General features: G+C 40.2%; 2 protein-coding genes across 3 annotated transcripts; one reads left to right on the top strand and one right to left on the bottom strand.

Annotated features, from left to right (window-relative positions):
* Positions 1-627: 627 nt before the first annotated feature.
* Positions 628-2,713, bottom strand: LOC136941905 (zona pellucida sperm-binding protein 3-like). The gene is made up of 8 exons (XM_067234559.1): positions 2,327-2,713; positions 2,072-2,190; positions 1,882-1,985; positions 1,606-1,783; positions 1,232-1,403; positions 1,051-1,136; positions 878-969; positions 628-756 (listed from the first exon to the last, which is right to left on the bottom strand). Exons 1-8 carry the CDS (start codon positions 2,711-2,713, stop codon positions 695-697), a joined length of 1,200 nt encoding a protein of 399 aa, XP_067090660.1. The 3' UTR covers positions 628-694.
* A 2,336-nt stretch (positions 2,714-5,049) lies between these two features.
* On the top strand, positions 5,050-10,561 carry chkb (choline kinase beta). 2 transcript variants are annotated; one of them, XM_067234635.1, is made up of 11 exons: positions 5,050-5,589; positions 5,756-5,864; positions 6,058-6,171; positions 6,319-6,452; positions 6,587-6,691; positions 7,437-7,495; positions 8,104-8,191; positions 8,292-8,400; positions 8,986-9,089; positions 9,178-9,259; positions 9,344-10,561. In XM_067234635.1, the coding sequence occupies exons 1-11, from the start codon at positions 5,132-5,134 to the stop codon at positions 9,398-9,400; spliced, it is 1,419 nt and encodes a 472-aa protein (XP_067090736.1). In that variant the 5' UTR covers positions 5,050-5,131; the 3' UTR covers positions 9,401-10,561. The 2 variants fall into 2 exon arrangements, with proteins under 2 accessions (XP_067090736.1, XP_067090737.1); XM_067234636.1 differs by having other exon boundaries at positions 5,126-5,589; positions 5,789-5,864.
* The last annotated feature ends 112 nt before the right edge of the window (positions 10,562-10,673 follow it).

The raw sequence follows: 10,673 nt of genomic DNA, 5'->3' as shown, positions 1-10,673 counted from the left end.
GTTTCAACATTGTCATATTTCAAATGTTCAGGTGGCCTACATATCTCAAGGAAGAATCTTATGTTAACTTCCAGGTTTCGGTAATGGGCTACGAAAGAGTACGCTAAAAAATACGATACAGTTCGTCAATAGATTTTAATCAGCTCAACAAGCCAAAGCAGTATCTGAACTGCGGAGCTGTCCAGTAACCTGGTGCTGAATCTGATGAGAATGGGTGTCTCCACACGCGATACAAGCATTAACAATACCCACTTCTCACCACAGGAGGGCGTCAATACCACAACTCTCTTGTGATTCACTCCAGTCATGGAGGACCATTAAAATTTAAATGTGTATCCATCATATTTAATCAGCATATCAGCGTGCAATCAAATGCACGCTACATTTTATTTAATTTGCCAGCTATTTGCTTGTTTTCATATTGAAATTAACAACAACCTTTGCCTTGTTAATATTTGGGATTGAGAGGTCTTGCAGAAAAAGGTTCTACAGGCTGCTAGGGATAATAACAGATATTGTATAAGACACTATCATGCCAAACTTCAAGTATTGGTAAGTGCTTAACACAGAGCAATATAATACATTGATGTATGATAGGACCATAAAAGAGAGAACATACAGGGATATACCATTCCAAATGTTTATTTAAATGGTCAAGCTATTGTACAAGCTATTGTTAAGAATGTGGATGGAGTTAACCCATCTGTTCCTCTCCAACAGTGATAGCGATGCTGGCTGTAGCTTCCCATTCGTGATCTGAAAGGCAGAGGCACAAGGGTAGAGTGTAAATTCATTTTGTTGACATAAGCCATTCAATGTAAAAAAAAATAATTAAAAAACGAAACATCTGTTTGTCTTCATTTTACACAATACAGACCTGCATCTATGGTCACTTCGCGAACCTTTCTCCCACCACAGTCAGAGTCACAGCAGGCACAAGCTGCATGATTTCCATTGGACTCATTCCATCTGTGGAAAATGACAGACAGTTATTCACACCATGTCAGAGATTAGAAATCCTACAATAACAGTCTCACATACTTAACTTACCCATTGGCAAAGGAGCAGGCTTTGTAGGTACTGTCAATAGGCCGGGCAGCAGTGGATGCCTTCAAGTAGCAGGTAATGTAGATTTTCTGGGAAGTGCCAAGAGAAAGGTTTCAAATGGGAGAATAAGACATATGGGAGGATCTGAAAGAATATGAGAGGATCTTTAAGAGAGCTTGCTCACCATTGACCTTGCTGGAGATGTCTTGCCAGGTATCTTGCCATGTTGGATTATGTTCTGGCCCAGGTTCTGGCCCACGAACATAAAGGATTCAAGCTGGAACTGAAGCTTAGTGTCATCTACCCGTTGAAAGAATGTGGAGGCAGACCCAGTTGCCCGACCATCAAGCATACAACTGAAGAACACAGACATAGGCTCTAGTTAGAGTCCCATCTACAAATGTATCCTTTCTTTTGCAGCCGACTTGGTTTGACACCCACAGCACAGTGTGCGTCTAACAAAAGACAAGTACTCAGCCCAAAACTTGAAGAACCTCCACAGATATTGCTCATTGAGGTGCTGTTCAGTGTCACCTGCTCCCCTCTCCCTGTACTTACCCGTTGTTGCCGATGAAAACATATCTGGGTGAGGAGTTTACTTCAGGTTGAAGGGTGGCCACACAGTTGTCCACGTAGACACGCAGGGGAACGTGCATGTATCTTTTGACAGAGGCCTCCATTCTAATCAAATCGCTTTGTATGTAATTGTTGTTTATCCTCTCAAACCTCCCATCATCTGAAAAAAGACATTTAGGTTCGACAGTGTTACTGATTAATTATTGATATTACCGATCCCTCTCGAAAACAATTGTCGAACAATTTCTACAAACTCACCAGTCATGAGTTTCAAAGAAAAGTAAAGTAATTCTTCTGCCACCCTAGTAGTAGAGAATGGGATCCACCGTGGATTCACAGCTAAACTGCTCACATTGTGTTTCCTGGAACAGACAAACTAACTGCATCACATTCCAGAACACAAATGTTGCATTTGTGGTAAGTTGTGAAACATGGATCATTTACATACCTTTGGTAGTGGCACTCCACTCTAATTTCAGCTTTGCCAGTCCTCACAATAGGGACATTTGGCAAAGAGGTGGGTGTATAGGTCACAAGGTAGGAGTATACCAACGATTCCTCATTCATCTGGAAAATGCATCACTTAACAATGTCAATGTGCACATAATCACGTCACATAATCACAAGTCACGACACGCACTCCTAAAAGACGTGATTGCACATGTGAAATGAATGTCAGTTAGTTATCACTGTTTATATTTACCGTGACGTGGCTGCCACATGACGCCAGATCAGACTGAAAGAGCAAATCTGTCGGTATCTCTTGCGAGACAGCACAACTTCCCAACATCAGATCAGAACTTTTGATTAACTGACCAGTACCAAACATGTCCCTCTTCACCATGACATTGACCTGGCTTTCTAGGCACGAAACAGAAACAGAGTTGGTAACAGGAGGTAAGGGCACATCAACAACCACCCCTGTCGAGGAATCTGGCGCAGGATCTCTAGGAAATTCCCAGGTGATTGGTGGCTCAGGAATAACCTGTCCTTGAGGATTAGGTTTTTGAGGCTTCTGAGGGGCACCATCACATGCATAACCAAGCACGGCCACTACCACAAGACAATTTGTGATCCACTTCATCGCCATGGCTTCACAAGAAGAAGTAGTCCACACAGTTCACTAGATGCTGTGAGGACGTGGGGAAGTTGATGCTGCTTTTATAAGGGATGGGTCATGTTTACTTTGCTGACACAGCACCCTATTTACTGACCGTTCCAAATGAATTTTAGGGAAATGAATTAGCTGGGGAATTGGTATTCCAGTATGCTATTCAAAACAAGTAGCTCTCGCAGAATCCAACACACATATTTCCCCAAAACAGATGTGGGTGTACTTTACATACATGCATTGGAATATTAGCTTGTTCTTCAATTACATATTCCTATTTACAAGTTTATTTTTTATTTTTTATTATTGATTCAATGGCCTCCTTTGGCTTTTGGTGTTCAATTCTATATCATGAGATGCAACTGGGCAGCTATGTTAGGTTATTTATGTTGTACTAAGAATCAACACAACTCTAATATTGCGATTGCTTGCCCTTGGATAAGATCTTTGTGACCCAAATGTTCCAGGTCAAAACTTTTCAAGCCAGGATGAACACTGTGCAGAGATACATCCAGTCTTTTGGATGATGTAAGTGGCCTGATGTCATCAAGCAAAAACCTACACTCATATCAAAACAATTCAAAGAAGTTAGCTCTACATCTTCTTATTCTTCTCCGGGTAACTAGCTTCCTGGTGCATTAGATGATGATACTTGTGTAAACAATCCTATCGTTAGTCAAATCTAATTCCACTATACATAGAGAGAGATAAACTATAATTGTCAATCTTTAAAAGCAGAACATGATCTAGGATATTTTAAGGCCCCTCACAGTCCCTGATAAGCAACAAATAATGATTGGATTGGATTACTGCAAAAACGGCTGTTAAATCCTTTAACAAACCATTGCTTTGCACTTGTGCTCAGACAAAATCAACATTCGTTGACAAACAGTCACATTGACCTCAATATTTAGATGTTCAAACTGAACTTTGAAATGTATTTAAGGACTGAGTGACCTCAGTGCATGTCAATCAGTGGAGTATGTGGCTCATTTGCTTATTACATTGTTCAGCTTGCACATACATTTATTAATGATTTGACACACATGTATGCATTATATACAAAAGTATTTACTATATAAGGTATAACATTTTTACTTCATCATCTTTCGTGCCCCTAAACAACACTACAACAGCATCCAAACTAAAAGGCAATTTATGAAAATAAGAATTTGGTTCACAAAGATGTTCTACAAAATATTGTAACAATCTATATCACACCTGTTAACCATAGTGTTTGGTTGGTGGTCAAGGAGTGTGTATGTGTGTTAGTGTGTGCGGTTGTTAGCACTAGATGTTACTCCCTGATGTTGCACGTTAGACTTGAATATTGGCACATCAATTGCTATTGTTTTTACATTTACATTTTACATTTAGCAGACGCTCTTATCCAGAGCGACTTACAGTAAGTACAAGGACATTCCCCCCGAGGCAAGTAGGGTGAAGTGCCTTGCCCAAGGACACAACGTCATTTGGCACAGCCGTGAATCGAACCGGTAACCTTCAGATTACTAGCCCGACTCCCTTACCGCTCAGCCACCTGACTCCCACAGTTTTTACTGTTGTTCTCCTAGAATCTTTGTTTTATATGTTTTGTCTTGCAGCCCTTTCCCCTCAGCTAGCTTTTGCCACTACAAAGGCTGCCATTGAAAATAAGAATTTCTTCTTAATTACTTTCCTGGTTGAATAACCGTTAAATACAAATTAAGGGAGGGGGCTGGCCAATAAGTCCACCCATTCTAAAAGTAAGCAGGTCTTTGCCAGGTTGTTCACAGTTAATGGGGAACTGTTTGGTTCACTTGGTGTGAAGTCCTGAAAAATAAATTAAGAATAGCATATCCTGTGACTGTGGCCATGTTTGGTTGTTTATCTAATGCCATAAATAAATGGTTTTAAATGAATTCCATGTCTACAGAGAGACCTTTACTACATAATCATGTTCTACCTGTAGAATGCATAATGTAAGGCCACTGTTTTGGAATTATCCCTCTTGTTCACAAATGACCCTCCACAGTTGCTTACTTACCTATCATTTACAAACCAGTGTGTATTGACTGTTCAACCGTACATTCATTACTGTTTAATACACACATTCATTTATGCTCAATACCATATAGTTTCAGATACAAATTAAATCTACACTTTCTTACTCTGTAAAATTACTTTTTTTTACGTTCCGTAAGTGTTTGGTGTGAATACATGTTGCAGGGAAAGAAATATACTGTCCTGTAGTGACTTTCCACACACCCCTGCACAGTAGGTGGCGATGTGTGCACCTTTAAGTTAGATACAATACGCCAATCAAATTCAAAGAAGAAGAAAAACGCAGACACTCACAATCAACGGTTTATCACAATCCAGTTCTATGCGATTAAGATCGAGTATGTCAGACTGTTCATGATAGCCATCTTTAAATGGAAATCTACGGCAATTGAGAAACACATTCCATCTGAATTTGCATCCTTAACCTTTAGTTCAGTTGCTAACGCAAAACAGATTACAATGCAGTCGGGGCAAAATACGATTACATGCCACGGCGAAGGTGCTTTGGACAAATCCGAAAAGACACAGGCTTTTAGAAACATTCCTACTCTTACAACAGAAGACACTGATCCCTCCCTGGAAAGGAGAAGAGTGGGAGACAGTATTTCCGTCGCTAACGAGACTAGTTTAAGGACACCGAGCCCTGGGGGTGCCAATGGTGATGATGACTCTGAAGCAGAGTCGTATCGGGATGGACGAAGCGAGGAAGTGGACAGGGACACTAAAGGCAGGGCGTTTGCTTGGTGTCGAGACTTTCTGTCTGGCTCATGGAAGACCATTCCAGAAGCGGATTTTCAGATCAGCATTGTGAGGTTAGTAGCAGCTACCACACTTAAACACAAACACAGATCTTACGGCTACATATACAACAACTGGCGTTATATTATATAACTTCCCACTTACAACTTTTCTTGCCACGTGTGCACAGCTTTGATAATTTGTGTCCAATGTCCAATATTTTTTGCCCTGTGTTTGCAGTGGTGGACTGAGTAATCTTTTGTACATGTGCAGTTTACCTGACAATGTAAATCGCATGGGCGACGAGCCGCTCAGGGTACTGCTCCGAATCTATGGAGCCATTCTGCAGGTCTGTACTATCAATCCCTTCAAGTAAAATGTTTACTTTTGCAAGTGTCTGCTTATTAACTTTTAGATGAAAGGGAAAGGGTAGAGAGTCATGACATTGTGACAATTAGGCTAGAAGGGTTAGGGTTAGATGAGAAATGCTCAGACTAGTTATTTTTCTTAGACATAATGACTAACTTGGATGTGTGTGGCAGGGGGTTGATTCTTTGGTCCTAGAGAGTGTGATGTTTGCCATCCTTGCAGAGCGAACACTGGGGCCACAGCTGTATGGCATCTTCCCAGAGGGACGCCTCGAACAGTACCTACCAGTATGATGACTTACACACACACACACAGTAACCCTTTCCCCCACACTCAATGGAATACTGAGTAAAAAACAAAATATACTTTTATAATTACGTTCTAGTATCAACCACAAATAATACATTTGATATAACATTTCTGTACCCAACCAGAATACCCGTATGAAGACAGAGCAGCTGTCAGATCCAGAAATCTCAGCTAAGATTGCCTCCAAACTGGCATGCTTCCACAGAATGGCGATGCCATTCAACAAGGAGCCCAAGTGGTTGTTTGGGACAATTGACAAGTGAGAATACGACAATACTTTGTCTGATCAGAACCTGCTCAACAAATATGTGGTTTCTCAGTTTGCACGTAGAAGAACAAAGCATGATTAATCCCAGCACATACTGACACACATTTTCTGTTTGTGTTTTGCAGGTACATGAATCAAGTGATGAATCTGAAATTTGTCAGAGAAGCTCACGTGAAGAAATACAACAAGCTAATGAAATTAGATCTTCCTTCTGAGCTGGAGAAACTCCGGTGAGTGAGGATTGGCATTAAAGCATTGGCATTAAAATTGGCATCCATTCAATAGTATTCCCTTGGATATAGGGACAAGAGGCACTCACTATCTGACATTTCTTCTTCAATCATGTGGCAGAGAGAGACAGAAAGAGGACTATAATGTTCTCAGTGTAGCGAGATAGGTTGACCTCTCCCCCAGTTGGGTTAGGACCTATTTGAACACTCACCAGCATCAGAGCTTTCCTGTACTCTGACCGTTCACCATGTAGTGCTACATCTTGAGATGGGAATAAATGACTGTGTCACTGTTGCAGTCCACCTGGTTGCTTAACATCTCATTTGTCTAATATTCACTCTGAAAAATTGGGTTTTGGTCTAGGCTTGTCTAATATAACTACAGTTAGGTAGTTGCTCCAACCAACAATGTACTGTGCAATGGCTTCAGAATCTATTCTGACCCCCCACATTCCTTCCACTGTTCGTGGAAGGAATGTGTTCTGTAATCCTGCAGTGTTTCTGCATGCCTGATAAACACCACCGGACGTAAGCTGACAGGTGTGTGGCTCCCACGCCCAACAGCAATGCACCGTGATTGCTGTTGTGATGTTTACTATGAGATGTAACAATTACTGTTTTGTTAAACCCAAGAGACCATTGTTTTCTCTCTCTCTCTCTCTTTCTCTCTCATCTCTCTCTCTCTCTCTCTCTCAATCGTCTTCCCGTCTTTCACCTTCCCACTCAATCTCTTCCTCCTGATTAGAAAGCTGCTAACAGCAACCCCATCTCCTGTGGTGTTCTGCCATAATGACGTTCAGGAAGGTAAGAGTCATCTTGTCCCCCCACAATGATCCGCTGCCTGACTCCGCTGTCAGACCCTTCCTAGCAGAACATGATGTTACCAAACGTAAGAGGAAGCCTGGTGAGGCTATGTTTAGGTAGGAGTTCAGGCATGTGTATCACTGACAACCAATAGGTACATAATTGGAATAATAACAGACTAAACCAAGCATCTTATATCCTCATTCAGTTTCTATACACAAACCCATTATGTTTGGGTGAGATCAGACATGATCATGACCTAAAACTGTTTTGACTGGTTTGTCAAAGTAATCAAGATTAAGGCTATTTGTGAGTCTGCCCTGTCACAAACCAGCACAAATGATTGAGACCTTTGCTAATGTTTTGCGTTGGGTGGAGGGCCAACTTCAGGCAGTGTGTACGTGAGAAGCATAATACAAGCTGTAGAAGTCTTCTGTCTACTCCTTATTTTTATATATATATTTTACATTGTTTAGTTCTTAGAATTAGCCAGACTATTGTTTTTTTATTTAAGATCCAAATATGTTTATTGTATGCACCTTCCTGCCACAATACATTCTGTAAACCTACATGGCGAATAAACCAGATTCTGTTTCTGATATGACTAGGTAACATCCTGATTCTGAGGGGCAAAGATCAGTCCTCGACACTGAAACTTATGCTCATCGACTTTGAATACAGCAGTTACAATTACAGGTACAGGTTTTGTTGTTTACCGTGTCAACAAATGGGTGAAATGATGCTGAAACTGGAATACAGTTTTCTTTAATGTCTTCTTTGTTGTCATTCTCATTAGGGGCTTTGACTTTGGTAACCATTTCTGTGAATGGATGTACGACTACACATACAGCCAGTGGCCTTTCTACAAGGCTACAGCAGAGAACTATCCCAGTAGGGAGCAGCAGGTGAGGTCATCCACTAACTATAATCACAGATGCTCACCCCAATCTAAGTCATCCTTTATCATCTATTTCACTATGCTTATGCATTACATCATCATACCATAATGCCAGGATTATAACTAGCATTATTTCACAAATCGGGCACTGTATAAAGTTTAAATGTGGTAGGTGTGTGGCTCAAAACCCAAGGATGTGCAGTGAAGCACCTGAAGTTGTTTGGATGCCACAAATAAATAGAAGTATATTAAGGTGACCTATAAGGCGCAGCTGTTAAGGCCAGGCCAGGCAGGGCATAGTCCTTTAGGGGTCACCAAGGTCTAACAAACTGCTGCTTTAATATTAGCAGCTAACTGCATTTCTTTTGGCCACATGGCACCACCTAGAGGCAAATGGGTATGTGTGTTTAAGGGATCCATCGGGAGAGCACACATTCAAAATAAAATGTAATAAAATAAAAACATACCTTTTGAAATTCAGTGTACAGGCGGGGTTTAACTCCAGTTTTAATACATTATATTATATATGCAACATCTTGCTCATTATATAATTGTATGTATTCAGTTCTCCATTCACCTGTGTCTCCTGCAGCTCCACTTCATCCACAACTATCTGTTGGAGATAGGGGGCAGCTCGGAGACACCCTTGCATGAGGATGAGGGCTACATAGAGGCCATGCTTCTAGAAGCCAACAGGTATCAAAGTCTCCTATAAAACTATTGCAATCCTATCATTAATTGTTATACTTCTCTCATATATCAATGTTGTTGTTGGTTTTTTTAGGTTTGCATTGGCCTCCCACTTTCTCTGGGGCCTGTGGTCCATCATCCAAGCAAGGATATCAAAGATTGAGTTTGGCTATATGGTAAGAAGCATCATCTCCCCTAAGGGAAAACAATTACCTGTGTGTAAAGGTACATCACATTATAATTTCGATCTCTCATTCCAGGACTATGCCCAGTCACGGTTTGATGCCTACTTCAAGCAAAAAAAGCTTGTCTCCTAACTTTGACATTTCCTACAAAGTACAATGATCTCATTGATCAGATCAACCGTCCTATATTTCATTTTTCATCCCTTAGTCCTTTTTCATAGTGGTGTGGCAGGGTCCAAAGATTTCCGACACTGTAGGTGTGTTTATATCCGAGACCAATACAAGAGGATTGGGGGTGTCATCCACCCTTTAGTTTATAGCTGGCTATTTATTTGCCTCAGTAGCACATACTCTGCTTTGCATTAATAAGTGCTATACTGTGTCAGCACTATTTTATTCTAACTGCAGTCTAAATCAATGCACTTATCCTCATCCTCACAATGTGAATGCTGTAAAACGGTCTTGTTTAATTGAAGGACATCCAGTTGTTCCAGACAGTTGTGCTTTTCACCTGTCATCTTGCACTTACATGTGATTTGTCAAAATCTTCTGTTCAAAGATTCTTTGCATTTTGTGTTGTCACCGTAGTCAGGTTTACTGTGCATGTTGTAGAATGTTGGCTTTGCAGCATGGCACCAAACTGTGAATGTAAATCTCTCAACTCAACAGTTATCATCACTTTTCTTTGTCTTTAAAACAGGTAACTAGTTGGCAATGATGTAATTGCTTTTACTTTAGCAGTCTTTGTGAATCATGAGTCATTCTACCTCATTGAATTCAGTGATTTTCTTTGTAATTGATAATCAACATGTCAAATTGTGACATGCATTAATGTCAATTATGACCATACAGTAAAGTTGTACTGTACAAGATTTAAAACCAGATCAAGATGAATTGCTTCAAAAGTGCAATCCGTTTTGTTTTTTAAAGCTAATCAAAATTCCAACTCTACTTCTGCATTTCCTTTTAGTATAACCTACAAACGGTTTGTGTATGAGGTGTTTTCATTTCAGTCCACATTTGTGACCGTCATATTTGTTTAAAATCAAGATTAAAAGCATGCTTCTGTGATACAATAAAACAATTATTACAAATGGGATCAGGTTGAAAAGCAAGGCTGGGGTTTCAGTGCTTTGAATGATTATACATTTCAAAATGTATTCCTGTTTTATTTCTTAATCATTTTAGCTGATGCTGCCTTAATGAGAAACCTTATAAAGAACTTCTGATGTAAATAATAATTTCCCTTTTGGCACTGCTTTGAGTGTTGCCATTGAACTGCTAATAAATATACTTGATACCTGAGGATGTTCTGGATAATTCTGTTGGACCCATTGAGGGTAGATATTTGACACTCACAAACTTAATTTGCAATCGCTATAAACCCAAAATAAAACATTTGGGT

Source organism: Osmerus mordax, chromosome 4 (genome assembly GCF_038355195.1).
Source record: "Osmerus mordax isolate fOsmMor3 chromosome 4, fOsmMor3.pri, whole genome shotgun sequence".
Taxonomy (NCBI): domain Eukaryota; kingdom Metazoa; phylum Chordata; class Actinopteri; order Osmeriformes; family Osmeridae; genus Osmerus; species Osmerus mordax.
This window is presented reverse-complemented; position numbering and strand designations above follow the sequence as displayed.

Coding starts and splice junctions, on each gene's coding strand:
- chkb (XM_067234635.1), top strand. CDS start 5,132: ATGATAGCCATCTTTAAATGGAAATCTACGGCAATTGAGAAACACATT. Junction 6,453..6,586: donor TTGTTTGGGACAATTGACAA/GTGAGAATACGA, acceptor TGTGTTTTGCAG/GTACATGAATCAAGTGATGA. Junction 8,401..8,985: donor ATCCCAGTAGGGAGCAGCAG/GTGAGGTCATCC, acceptor TGTCTCCTGCAG/CTCCACTTCATCCACAACTA.
- LOC136941905 (XM_067234559.1), bottom strand. CDS start 2,713: ATGGCGATGAAGTGGATCACAAATTGTCTTGTGGTAGTGGCCGTGCTT. Junction 1,986..2,071: donor GTGGAGTGCCACTACCAAAG/GTATGTAAATGA, acceptor TGTCTGTTCCAG/GAAACACAATGTGAGCAGTT. Junction 1,404..1,605: donor GTTTTCATCGGCAACAACGG/GTAAGTACAGGG, acceptor TGTGTTCTTCAG/TTGTATGCTTGATGGTCGGG.